Genomic DNA, 14798 nt, shown 5'->3' with positions numbered 1-14798 from the left:
CTCAAATGCCTGAAATGTGCTTAACGTACTAAATACTACTATAAGTATTTCCTTATGCTTTATATTCATGACGAAACATTGCCAATGAAACACATATTAGCTATACTTTTAGTTTACTTAAATGCTTCAGAGAAAGTTGAATATATTAAAATGAAACATTCAATTTCAGTTCTTTTGCCAAAAATGTTTCCTTTGACTATTCTAAGCAAAATGTATCACATTTGCTGAAGTTACTAAAACAGTTCTGGTATTTTTTCTCAGCCTTCCCCATGAAGGTCTGCACAGTGTAATCAAGTTATATAATCAGATAAAATAAGGCACTTAACATTAGCTAGTAGAAAGAGTTGCACAAAGCCTTGACATATCATTTTTAGTATCAAATACAATTTTTTTTTTTTGTTAACATTTCTATTTATTCTGAAGAGTGGATTTTCATCTGACCCAATTCCAAAATATAGCTAGACAATAAGTTTACACTAACACAGGAACTACTGTCAAGTTTTTCCCCCTTTTTTACTTTGTATTCAAGGTAGGATTTGAGTGAGATTTTTAAAAGCGCTTAAGTGAGTTAAGACTGCTTTCCCCTCAGACCTTCGAAATATTAATGGTAGCAGCAAGTCTTTTCATAACCCATCTGAAGAACTATTTCTTTGCCAGTCTTTGGAAAAGCCTTACAAAAGGCTGTACCATCCCATTCAAAGATGACGGAAGTGAAGTGCAGTGAGGTTAAATGATTGAGATACAAAACCACAAACCTGTCCAGCTGTAAAAATAGCAACACTTCTCTCATTCTGACCCAGGAATGCAATGCTGCTAGTAGGGAAATTATTTTCCTGTTCAGCCTTTCCTGTGGCAAGGTCAAATATGCAGTATCGAACCCAGTTCCCAGTTTTCAGAACAGCATGCACTCCTTCAAAGATACACGAAGAAAAGAGTTAATGTCTTTTACTGATGGCATCCAGTAAAAGAACTCCTAACTAAAGCACTCTTAAGGAATTACCAGTATCAATGGAAACAACAGCTTATGTTAGTTTGACAGTAGTTGTTTTCCACTAGGAAGAGAAACAGGTAACAAAGGTTCCAAAAAAGTATCTTACAGGGTAAGTCCTACTTACCTTTTGAATCTACATTTACTGCTAGGATCTCTGTTTTTTCAGGAATACACAGCTTTTTAGGTGTCCTTTGAAAACAGTCAGGAACTTTTGGAGTTCCACCAGTTTTTACAACCTGAAAACATATGTGAAGTTTTAAGATGTAATTAAACTAATGGAGCTGACATTTCAAAATACCCAAACCTTTTCAGTGTTTCACAAAGCCATACCTGCAGCTCATCTATTCTGAGCAGCCTGCAGTCTTGGAGAAGAGAAGAAGGATCAGGATCTGAATTAGAACTGCTCTGACAGTTCGCATTACTGGAAGTGCCTGGAAATTTCACTGCAACGTAAGCACCATCCACTTTTAGCACCTACAAGCAGAACACATTACAGTTTTAGCAAAAGCTTTGAACAGAAACAGATTTGGTTGATTTGCTGCAAAATAAACCAGACCTTTATCAGGAAAAGAAAAAACAAATATGAAAATATTAGTAACAAAGATTATTGTGGATTGAGTCAAAGCACTTGCTCTCTATATGCTGAAAATTCACTCTAGTAGCAGAGTCCCTCATACAAGTAGTAGAGAATCACCAACAGCTGTAAGAATACTACCCAAAATATTCAAACTTCAGAGCTGCTCAAAAGATTCATGAACATTAACTCTGATCTAGACACTAGAAGGGCAAGAGTTCTATTGAGACTTGCCAGACAACACTACAGAAAAATAATGTTTTTGTAAAAAAATTTAATCAAGGTACATTTAGGTATTTTTAAGGTAATCAGACTAACTTGCAAGTTTGAAATCACATGCCGACAATTCAACCACAGCTTCTAGTCTGACATGTAGAAATTTGGCTTTCTTTAATGTTGTTACAAAAGCTTTATAAACTTGGGCTGCTTCTGCAAACAAAAGATTGTAAATGGTCAACCTCCTGCAGGAGGTATGAAAGCTCGTTTGCTAAGTTTCAAATTTATAATTGGGGGTGGGGTGAAGAAACACACCTTAAGAAAAGGCACAATCCCCAAATATTTAACACATCCTATCTCCATTACTACAAGTTTTCTTCTACATACTTTCTGTCTGCTCTTACTGTATCACTTGCATCACTTTTCACATGTTCAAATAAATGCTGACAGTTTTTAAAGTGCTGGAACTCTGTGATGATTCTTTCAAAATCCACATGCCAAATATTTTTCTTTCCCATTTTATGGTTCAAAAATAAAATAATGCAGCTTTAAAAAGTGGAAAATATGTTTATTTAGATTTGGCTGAGAAGAAATTCACCTCTTCAAAAGGTAACTAAAATGCAGTTCTTTAACTACAGAGTTACTACTATGGCTATTGGCTGTTGCACAGAAAGAAAACAAAACTATCCGTTGATGTAGCAACCAACTACCAGCCTGAGTGAAACATTTGATAGCAATTGTACATAAAAAGCTCCAAAGCAGAGATGTGGTATGATGGGCTGGAACTCAGGAAGATAAGTAAGCTGCTTCTTCAATTGAAATTATGTAAGTCTGAATTCACTGAAAAACACATCAACAAAAATAAAATGCAAGAGTCTAAAGGATTTCAACACTTTAGCTTACAGAACTAGTGTACTTACACTGTTCATATTACTAATGCAAAAGTTTCATCAATTAGAAACAAGCATTTTACAGAACTCTATACACAATGTTTGCCTTATGAGCACTAAACTAAAAGAATTGAATCAAACGAATGAAAATTAAGCAACAAAATGGAAGTTTAAAGGGGTTTTTTTCCCAAAATGCAAGATACATTTTAGAGTGTTTTTGGCTACAGGATAATGAGATTTGATCCTTCTTTTTAATAGAAGAGAAAAAGGAATTGATAAGCTGAAAGATGAACATACATTGTTGTCTCCTTTACCCTTACTGTCAACCTGTCAGCACACTCCTTTACGCCACAATGCCAAAGCACACTGACTACCAGAGAACATTCGTCTGACGTCCCTTCCTCAAAAGGAAGTGGAAGCAGGTCCTGAGCCCCGCTTCTGCTCCCCTGTTCCCTCTTACAGTTGTTCACTGAAAATCACATTAAAGATAGGCTGAGTAGCCTCTAAAAATACCAAAGTTGACTACTAGCACTTGAGCTTTTCAGCAGCAAACCTGTTTGGATCCGTCGGTAATCTGTAGAATCTTTCCCTCTCCAGAATCATCATATTCCCTCTCAAGACACAGCAGCAGAAAACCAGGTAAATACATTTTTTTATTTCTTACCTTATTATTGTTGGAATGGAAGAAATTTTAACATCACAGAAAAGGCTTCTAACTCTACTCTCAAAGTAGAATGAGCACTTCCAAAGAATACTGACACATTTTTTTAAAATACTCAACTTCGAAAGAGTAAAAAGTTTCCTAATAGGGATTAGGTAACTCTTCCGGGACTCTATCCAGCCTCAGCTCTTTCAATTTAACCTTCTCACTGAAAGACTTCAATCTCAGAAATCAAACAAAAAAATACAAAGTTCAAGTGACTGACTGAAACAAAACAATACAAAGTACAAGTTAAACAACTACTCAATTGAAATTCATGCTTCACAAAATCCCTAGGACTTGATCAACTTTCTGGGCATAGGACCTGCAAAACTGGTAATACACAGAAGTCTCACCGGATTAAGGATAACTTTGATGAACAGAAGTAGTTTGGGGAGGCCCTGGACACTGCCAATGGAAAGCCTCAGACCAAAACAAAACACCAAAGAAAAAAAAGCAGCTCCAACCCAGGTTCTCTACCCTTTTGTTCTAACTGTGGTTCCAGATATCATTTAAGCCATTCCAGAAGAGGAGATACAGAAGATAATGCAGGCAAGTAGAGTATCCCAAAGTGCATGGGATGGACAAAACCAGCTTCTATTCCTGATACCAGTGAGCAGTAAAAAAGGCTTATTTCAGCCTGTATCTTTTCTAAATGACACTGAAAGACAACTCCATCATATTTCTTACCAGTGCACACAACAGAAAAAACAAGTGCCAGGATTTTTCATTCCATCAGTCTTCCATTAGGTAGATAATCTTACAATCATTGCCTCCTCCATCTAATGACATACTTGAAGGAATAAAGGCTTAGTTTTACTCCAAGCCCATGAAGGATTTAAATGGAAATGAAACTGGAATATATTCCAAGGAGAAAGATGACTAAATCCAAGAATATATCTAGCAGACTTATGCTTTCCTCATTTCTTCCAAGACTGCCCCAGTGTAAAAACTTCTGCACTCTTGCCACACTCTCTGGTCATTCGTTGCTTTGGCACCATATGCAATCCACATTCATGAAGCAGCATGTAAAACGCTGGTTGTACAATCTACTGGTATGAGAATAATCACAAGCAGTCACCTTAGATCTCAGCACTCAGATGGAGGGCTGTTACCGTATCAAAATTAGTAAGAGCCCAGAGAGAAACAGGCTCTTGTTAGAACTTGACACCATCTACCTGTGCACCGCTCTACAAACAGTACACAGCAGTGGTCTCAGAAGGATTGTAACCAAGGCGTTTTTGGAGACATCATGAGGTTGTTGCATACATCCAAAAGTACAAATTTTCCAGAAACAAAATTATTTAGGCACAGAACAGTCAAACTGTTCAGGATTTACACCCTTCTGCTAAATTCAGCTCACAACAAGCTAAACTACAAACGTTACTGTTCCAGTATGAACAACTTCAGCTGTTCTGGAGCCTGTAGGCACACACTGCAAAATGTAACCCTTCTGCAGCCTGAGGTGCCTCCAGTCTTTTTTGTACAATCACACAACGGATCCAAATTACAAATAGAACAAGTAACAGGGCATAAACTGTATTCCTGTCTTTAACCTGGACACCAGCTAGGCAAAAAAGAAAAAAAAAAAAAAAATTTTGTCTGCTGGATTCTATCTAAACTTTAAGTGTTATAAAACTGTAAAAGGAAAAAAGCGCATGACCATATACATCACTGGAAAGGACAGCTTGCATTATGGAGGAAAAAAAGAGCATCTTTGCCATAAATGACTGATACAGAATAGACTCAGCACCAATAATTCTATTCAAAAGACAGCCCACTTACTGGTTTTAGCACTTCAGTGCAAATACCAAGACATAAAAATTCAGGTTCTTCTATACTTGTTATAGCAGTTCTTCTTGACACAGCACACAGACGCCTTTCCAACTGTATACAGAAATGGTAAAACTGTCTCTGTCCTGAAGATCTTAGGATCCAAAACACGAAGAACAGATAAAGACAAGAGGGCTTTCCCAAAGCTGATATAAGAGGCAAACAATGGTTTAAGCAACTTCAACTAGATCTCAAAACCTCATTTATAGAAACTTGAGTATTTCAATGACTTAAGTCACTCCACACTCCCTTTTGCAGAAATGACCTAAAATTGATAGTGAAAATTCATTGTGAGCCTTCTCCTTTCAAAGATAATGCTCAAGGCAAATCTTCTACTCCTGCACAAGTAAACCATTAGGGATGCAAGTAGAAGGACTAAATCCACAAGCCTGCTGTGGACAGTTATTTCCTCGTCTGGTAACTTTTTTTTTTGAATCTTCTCTGAATCCAGCAGAAAGCAATCCGACCTCTTCATTTTGTGGAAAACCTTTATTGGCTTTCCTGTTGCTCTGATTTTTAAAAAGCGCAACAGAGAACTGTCTAGATGACCTGATCCCTCCTAACATCATGCAACAATGCCAAAGGAGAAACAGAGTATTTCCCTCTACAGCGCTTAGTCAGAGCAAAAGTTTACTAGAGAGCAAATGAAAAATTTCAAGGACGAAATAAAGTAATACATCAAATAACTTTATAGTCATACTAATGAAGCATGGCATTGCTAATTAAAAAAAAAAAAAAAAAAAAGAATCTGTTATTTTGTTACAACAACATGAGATTCACCCAAACATTCAGCTGATGTATATGTAAGTCAGTCACAACACATGTAACTCTTTACGATCTCACCGGACAAGTCAGAACTATTGCTTAAGTCACCAAAAATAAACCACATCTGCTTTTCTTAATATTGTGGTTCAATATAAAGTACCAGAATGTTAGTTTTTAAAATTCATCACGTTTATTCACAACACATTCAGTCTGTTACTATCATTGTGTTACGGACAAGTAAAGATGCAACAAAAGTCTAGTCATAAACATTCTGCAGCATCTCCAAAGCTATGATTCTTTTATGGCTTATCTAAAAGAGAAACTTTTTCCCCCCCTCCCCAAAGATGGTGGGACAGTGTATTTTAGACAAACCTTGCCAACGGGAACATTTTTAACATCTTCCACAAACACAACTTCCCTCAGAGACCACTGTTCTTCATTCACTTTCTCCTCCTCTTTTGGGGCAGGAGTAGATCGTCGTCGCTCTGAGACAAAGAAGTTATTACCAGAAAAGACAGACTTGAAATATTTAATCAAAGCATCAAAATGCAATGTTCAGTAAACACCAAACCTTTCCTGCAAAGAAGATTATTAGCAGTCAAATCTAGATATTTACAAGAGGTTATCAAGAATGTGACTTTAAGTCAGAGCTACCTAACAGTACACCATGCCACTTCCATGTGTTTCTGTGAAATTAGCACCAATAAAGCCTATCTGATAAAAAGCAATTTTTAAGGACATTTAAGAACAATAATTAGAATACAATAAATTGCTTTGTCTGGGTTCAGATACTCAAGCTGTAAGGAAAAAGGCTGACAGCATGAGACCATTCAGCCCTGCTCAGTGCTCTGTATCACCCTTACAAATAAACTACTTGTCCAGTACATATGGGTTTCTTGGTAAACATCTAGAAGAGTAGCAAATGAGGCAGAAAAATAGCTATTTGGGCTAACAGTAATTGCAATACTTAGATTTACTGAAAAAATGTTATCTGAACAATATCTGTATTAACACTTGGGATCAAATTTAAACATATAACATGGCCAACTTAACACTGAGGAGAACCTTCAATCTCCTGAATTGAGTATACAGCATAATTAATATTATCAACATATTTAAAGTCAGAAGCAGAAAACTTCTAACTGTGAAGTTAACTTCTAACACTAGTACAAAATCCCAAGCAAAGTTACAGTCAGTGTAAAATCACAGCTGAAAGAACTGCAAAAGAGAAGAAATCAGCAAAAGACTACGAGTAAAATTAATTAGTACTGCAGATCTGAGCATATGAGATTTTTGGTCACTGAATGACACCATTTGATTCTTTAGGTGAATGCTTCTTAGAACTGCAGTATATGAACAACTTAAAGAAACAGGAGCAGAGAGACTTCTTTAAATGATGGCATTGTAATTAACTGTTTATAAATGTACAGGCTTAAACCAAGGAAAAAATGCTTAAGAGAAGTTACATAAATTATAATGCAGCCTTTTAGGTTTTTAAGTACAACCTGTACTGTAAGACTTCTCTCACTGCTTTTGTGCATTAGTAAAGAATGCTTAGTTTTAGACATTTTATGTAACAGATAATGAATTACTGCTCTATGCACCGAAGTTCACTTGCAAGACAAACTGTGTAATAACAGCTTAAAGGGAATTTTCCAAAACAAGTTCAACTTCTCAGCTGTAAAGAAACTCACTCTCACATTGCAGTAACACATAAACAACTTTATCTTCAAACTTCCTCTTGATCACCTCCTGAAAGATACTTTTGATTCTGAGAACTGTTATGCTTGCTTAGATACATTTTACATCAAGTAGTCACTTCTTATATCAATATTCTTAAATTTAACACTGACAGTTCACTGGTTATCTAATGTCTATTACAAAGCTTTCATATATACTGCAGTTCAGACTGAAAGACCAAAAGCGATTCTGAAATTAGCACAGAATCTTTGTAGAACTGCCTTTTACGAAAACTTCTATCTACACAAATATTTTATGTTACTATGAGCTACATATTACTTACTATATGGCATCGATGCACTGCTTGCTATTGAAGATGCATCACTACAAGTGGAAGCTGGGGATGGTGGAGGACCCATCTCAGTTTTCACTGGTTCCTGTTTGCTTTCAGGTCTGTAATAAAAGATACTACTTAGCACGAAGAAGGAAAAAGGTGAAATTTTTTCCATGACAACAACATCCCAGCCACATTCCTTTAATAACACTTTAATGAAATAATTCCATACTTGTGAACAGCCATCCTAACTGACAAGACTATAGATCTGATGTTGGAAATGGTGTTATGCTGCTTCATCAGAGATTGGCTTTACAATATTAACTGAGCATAGATACAATATTACAGAAAATGAACATCCTTAGATGTGCCTCATTTGAAGATAGGCATAATTACTAGCTTTGCACAGTAACCTGAAACGCTAGCTAAACTTTTTCAAGTTTTTCTTGAAATGGTTTAAATCTGTTTTAAGAAACATTTAAATGGCAACTGTCAAACTGACTTCCTCCCCTCCCCAAACTATGGAGGGACTGAAACAGGTCTCTCAAGGCCATGAAGAAGGGCCTGAAAATAGTTAGTTCCATAACAAAAGCACTTTGTTATTAAAACATAAAATCTTGGAAATTTTATGAAACACTGCAGGAAAGTCTTAAATTTAATATTCCTTCTGCACTTCATATTTGCATAATTGTTTCACACAACTGAGACACCTTTCTGGCAGTGAGCATTTCTGCACATTTAGCAGAGTTAACAAGAAAGAATCTTTCAAAGGCAGTAGAAAGTTCAAACTGATAAAAACCTGACCTTTCTTCAATTTTTAATCAATCATCAATTCAAGAGAATACCACAGAAATGTCCTGTATGCCCACATGTGTGTTCTCAACACTTACTTTGCCTCAGTAGTTTTGCTAGCTTTCTCCATGTTTTTCAAGCTCTCAGGTGACCGAAGCTGAAATCGACAGCTGTCATTCATGTTCCAAACAGATTCCATTAAAACACCCACTTTAGGAATTCCAGCACTGATTGAAAAAGCAACTGCTCCAGCATGATAGAGGGGGTTATTTCTTAAACACACCTGCAGACAGAAATATTTTTTCTCTGAGAAGAATGAGTTAAACTGAGGGAAATCATATTTGCATGCCATTTCCTTGGTGACATATGTAGTACTCAAGAAGTAAGAAAGCTTATGGAACTAGATGAAGAGGAAAGTCAGCATGATGTACTATGCACTTTTCTACGAAATAAAGAGACTGTTATGCAATTCACAGCTGAAAGCAACCACTTTAGCAGCGCAATTGTTTAATAAATAGTATTTAGATGCTCAATCACAAAAGGAACAATTCATCCAATAACAAAAACTCATCCCAGAGTTGATTATAACAGATTGGGAATTGAAAGAAATGTGCTGCCTGGGAAAAAGCTGTTTTGTCTCAGACTCGTTCTAATACTAATCACAAAGAATCCTACCCCTCTGTATCAGCTATTAACCTTTCTGGTAAAGGCTTCAAACCAAAGGCCTATCCCACTGCATAAATAAATCAAACCCAGACTCTAATATAGTAGGCACTTAAATGTTGAAGAATTTACAAAGCTATGTGCCCTACTGAGAATCGTATGTCTATACTTACTTTCTCTCAGTAGGTAAGTTAAAACAGAAGTATTTTGTATGAGTACGGCTTGTTCCTCCATGTTTGCAGCAATTAGTCATACATGTAATAGTGACAACACAGAACACATCAATTTACAGTCATAAAATTAAAACATACTATTTTAATTCCATACTATTGATACAACTTTTGTGCATAACAAGAATATAACCTTCATATTGTTTTCAATAGCAGGCTGTAACCTCATCACACAGTATGACAAAAATGTCACATGTGAGAGTTGCACTTGCCTGGGTTCCAACAGTAATGTTTGGCATAGAGGAGATACCAGCACTAGACTTCGGCTTTTTGTTTTTCGCTCTGGCCTTTTCTAGCATTTTTTTCCTTTGGCTGAAAGGAACTACACCCCTGTGGAAAAACACATTATTTTTAAAAGGCTTTGAAATAAACACTCATTTTGTAACTTTGAACATTTATTCCTTCTGCGTTATGTAGTCATGATCAAACACACAGGCCTCCGTGCCACCTTCTCTAAAATGTCAAAGCTCTATAGAAATGACAACTTTTCCTACATTCACCCCCACTTTCCAAATTCATCTCAGCTGGCCAATTCATTAGGAGGAAGAGCACATAAGATATGTCACTGTCAAATGGCTTTGCTTCTAGTCCAAAATGCTGCAAGACTTCTGTCACAGATGGTACACTCCAGTCACAGCTTTCGAGTTGCGGGTTGCCCCCACAGAACTTGAGGACATCTTTCCCACGACTAATGATAATTTCCAGAACTTGCAGTCAAAGGAGAACAGGATGAGGCTTTTTGTTTTTGAATTCTAAAAGCCTCACTTTTCTCTCTAGGGATGCGGCTGAAGAAGTCTAGGACTCTTATGACAGACTTAAGCTGCAAGAAGGGGGAAAATAGGACACTTCTTTTGTAACTGGATCCACTCAGTTTAGCTGAAAATAACTCCTACATACACAGTTAAGCATGCTTACTTCTGTGATACTTCATGTTTTAGTGGGTTATGGAGTTGGACGCTCTTATTTAAAAACCTCCTTCATGTTAAATAAAACATGAAAAGCATCAGTCCTGTGCAACACCGGAAACTGAAATCCTGTTTCGTGTACTACAGACCATTGTAACTACGGCTATCAATAGTAACAGATTGCCTACATCAATCTGATTAACATAAATTCACCACTGCTGACATTTAAGCCCTCCCAGAAAGGACAAGTTGGTTAATAAATAAATTGCTTTCAAAGATTACATATATGCTAGTAAGTCTTTTTATATATTGCACCAATTATTCTAAAAGCAGTAAAGATAGCACATACTAATATAGCAAAGTATCTCCAACATTATAGCTTACTAGTTTCTATACTATGAGTAATTACTCTGAGTTATGTCAGCCGTGACATAACAAAAGGGCCAAGAGTCAGAGCGCTGCGATTTCGAGATTTGGGACTGGAAGTTAGAATAAAATACATCTTTGTTTAAATTTACAAGCCTAGCTACAATTCTACTTATATATTTTCCAAAGAGTTATTAAATTTAATGAGAAAACTGTTACATAGAATTAATTTTCAATGCTCTTGATTTCCAACTCATCATCAAGTATTTAACTCATACATGCCTAAAAGCTCCTTGAGCTTTGGGCATAATGTGTAATGCAACGTCTCTTGACACACTGACAAAAAATAATGCATACTGACAAAGCATTAGTAATATTCAATGAATTCACTCAAAATAGAAATTCATTTCAGAGTGCTTTTGGGAAAGTTACTTTTGAGGGTTTGGGCTGGGGGTTCTGTTGTGGATTCCTTTTGTTGTTTGCTGGGTTTTTTCAAACATAGGCTTTGTAATTATCAAATTGTTAGTTAAAATATTTTAATTAACATTTAATATTTTACAATGTTTAAAAGAGTTAGATTTTAACAACAAGCTCCAGAGGGAACATCTGATGTTATTTCTCCCTTCTTTAAGATCTGAACCACAAACTAATAGACCAAATTTTCTAACAGAGCCTGACAGAAGATTGTGGACCTCATACGTGGGTAAATTTATTCCATACTCATAATCTGAAAAGGCTTGAAAGGCATAAAGAAGGTTATTCTCTGATCCTGTGTAGTACTGAGCTATCTGAATGCTGAAGTGTTTATACACATCTCCTGAAAGAATAACCTTGTCCTTTTAGAGTTGTTATAATTGGATACAAAATCTTTCAGCATTTAAGAAGAAAATAAATATGCTTAAAATAGGAACCTAAGCTCAAGTGCAGAGTTATAAAACTCAGAACAACTGTGGTTCAGTAGTCTTGCAATGCTGCTCAGAGCATGACATGAAGACATCCAGTGGATCTACACTGCTGTACATAAACATAGCGTTTACTTACCACCAATACAAGTTGTTCTCTAGCTGAGCACATGTATAAAGAGCACAACAATGTAAAGAAACAATCCGTTCTCCCTGAAGCTCCGAGTATGTCTGTGCAGTGTGTTCTAATTTAGAAGCTACAGAGCTTAAAGTTTCATCTACCCACGTAGCAACCTAAGTGAGAAGGGAAGAAAGGAAAAAAAGAAAATTTACACCTTTAATGATATATTTACTGGTTTTGAAGAGGGGGGTGAAACAAACCACAGAATGGAAATCAATTATTCCCTTTGGGATTTTATTCCCTACACCCTTCTCTTGTTTTCAGGATTTTTTTTATTCCTCTATTTCCAGTCCCCAGAAAAAAAATTAAAAAAAGAAAAAACAAAACAAAACCGAAAACAAAAAAACACCAAAAAAAAAAAAAAAAACAAAACCCAAAAAACCCAAACCCAACAACAAAACACAGAAACCCACCACAAAAACACCCCACTACCAAAAACCATAGAGGTATCAAAAATACTTCATCAGGTGGACATACTTCATTAAATCAGTTTCAAGTTCACTCATAATTGGGCAGAAAAACCTAACTTTACAGCACTGAAAGCTGCAATGCCCTGAAGTTTATAGTAAATATATACTGAACATTAACAAGCTTCTCTATTCTTAAACCAGTGTCAGTTTCTACTGTAGCAGCAAACAGCCAAGTATTTCAGATAATCAGGTAAAACAGGTATCTTCTCACTGTTTCAGCTGTAAATCTGTCAGATTTCTTTTTTTTTTAAACCTTTTTGCATTTTTTAGCAAACACCAGTTGGGTTTCTGTTTTGTTTTTACATCTGTATAGAAGAAGTAGAATGAACAAACGAATTAAGTACTTTCAGTTACTGATGAAGCTGAAGAATCAACTTCTCTATAATATATTGCAAGTAACTGAAAAAAAACAAAACCAAAACCAAAAACCCCAACTTTGTCAAATTCGGCAACCAGAACACATCTCATACCTTGTTATTTTCAGTGGCGACAGTTGCTCTAATACTATTTGCAGAAAGCAGCACTATCTTTTCATTGGTTAACCCCAAGAACATGGCTCGTGGATGATGTAGTGAAGGATTCTTTGGAAACAGAAAAATATTTTAGATATTCAAAACATATAAATCATTCTGAAGGTAAGCATTTAAAGGCGTACAGTACCTGTGCATTTCTGTAAGGCTCTGATTCACTCCACTTCCACTGATAAAGTTCTCCTTTACTGCTAACAGCCACGAGCTCAGAATACAGAGCTCCAATAGAAATAAACTTTGTTCCATCCTACAAATACAGAAATAAAGTTTAGGATAGCAATATTACAAATACACACATATAAATAGATAAATGCAAAAAAATGAACTTGAATCTGCCTTTTTCAGAGTTCCCATGAATGTTGTACTTGAAAAGAAAGATATACCCAGCTTGTCTTAAGCTCAGCATGCCCTCAAACACACACACACGCACAAAAAAAAGCATTATTGCTTTTGATAGAGTGAGGGAATAAAGAGATAGATATTATTTTCCTCAAGTTTAGCAAGAACACATACACGGCGATTAACTTGGACAGTTTATTAAGCACTTCCACAATAGTTGAGGAACACAACACTGCCCATTAAAGATGGGAAGATCTCTTGACTTCTGACATTTAGAAAAAGCTTCCCTCTACAATTCTCGTTTTCTCAAATGAGCAAAAAAGCAATGTAATTCCATTATTCCATTCCTAAGTATACTCATGAAGATATCTTCCAACCACCCAAAAAAAAGCAATTACCAAATTCCCTGCCTCATCAATTAAACAATTCTTATCTTTCACTTCTGAAGGTAAATAACTGCAAACAGATGAAACTTTTTTAAAACAAAAAGTAACATGTAACACACTGATTTTTGTATCATTATGACCTGGAAAAGTTCCTAATAAACGGGTTATTTCCCCCTCCTCCTCCTTTTCTCCTGTTTAACATTTTATCAAAACTCATCCAGCATCTTTCTACTACTTAGACAGCTCCACTTTGCTCAATTGCTTCATCCTATACCTTACCTGGATCTCTCACCGGCCTGTTTTACCCCCCTCATATTTGATTGTACACCCACCATGCAGCAACTACGTCACAGAAGCTCACCTTTTTCAAGTTCCTGTTCCCCCTTGTACTGAAACCAACGTCAAACTACAGAGCTGTAAATTTGAGCATGTGCAACTATAGGACAATCATGTTCTTTCTAAACTTCTTACTGTAACGACTAAAACTTTCCTTCCACTTATGGGAGAATACAGCTTTAAAAAAAGTGAAAAAACAAACTAGTGTAAAATCAAATGCTGTCTTCTATAGCTATAAGTCTGAAAGACAGGTACATGATAACTAGTCTTCTCTGTAGTAATTTCCCATCTTTAGCTGCGTCCTAGATTACAATGTACCACATTTAAGCAATTCAACCATCCGAGGGAAAACTGAACTCTATCAGACCATTAAAAAAAGCCCACTATCCAGTACATTTATCTGTCCCTTAAATTAAGGGGCTTTTCTTTCAGCTATAGAAGTGTACAAGTGGAAACATTCTAGTTCCATAAATCTGGATTCACACTACCTTTTTTTTTTTTTTTATCTTTTTCATGCCCAAAGTGAATATTTCAAAAGGTGTGCATCCTTGAATGACATGGGATTCAGTACAGCTCTTACCAACAGCTCAAAATGTTTACCAATATTTTGGGAAAGAAGAGAAAGAAGGCAGCGGGGAAGGACAGAACAATCACAAGCAGTTCTTTTTTATACCCTGATAACAGGATCTAGAATTAGTTAAATCATAAGAGACTT

General features: G+C 36.1%; 1 protein-coding gene across 17 annotated transcripts in view; it reads right to left on the bottom strand.

The window, feature by feature from the left end:
* Nucleotides 1-14798, bottom strand: part of UBR5 (ubiquitin protein ligase E3 component n-recognin 5) — an 85708-nt gene that overhangs the window by 33082 nt on the left and 37828 nt on the right. For all 17 annotated transcript variants that reach the window (XM_030495533.1, XM_030494404.2, XM_030494746.2 and 14 more), the window contains 10 exons: nt 13153-13269; nt 12963-13073; nt 11981-12135; nt 9881-9998; nt 8874-9058; nt 7993-8102; nt 6342-6454; nt 1322-1465; nt 1116-1227; nt 756-910 (listed from right to left, as the gene is read on the bottom strand). In XM_030495533.1, coding sequence (XP_030351393.1) covers nt 756-910; nt 1116-1227; nt 1322-1465; nt 6342-6454; nt 7993-8102; nt 8874-9058; nt 9881-9998; nt 11981-12135; nt 12963-13073; nt 13153-13269 — 1320 coding nt within the window. The remainder of the gene's footprint in view (nt 1-755; nt 911-1115; nt 1228-1321; nt 1466-6341; nt 6455-7992; nt 8103-8873; nt 9059-9880; nt 9999-11980; nt 12136-12962; nt 13074-13152; nt 13270-14798) is intronic.

Source organism: Strigops habroptila, chromosome 1 (assembly GCF_004027225.2).
Source record: "Strigops habroptila isolate Jane chromosome 1, bStrHab1.2.pri, whole genome shotgun sequence".
NCBI lineage: Eukaryota > Metazoa > Chordata > Aves > Psittaciformes > Psittacidae > Strigops > Strigops habroptila.
Note: the sequence above shows the minus strand (reverse complement) of the source record. Positions and strands in the feature narration are given on the sequence as shown.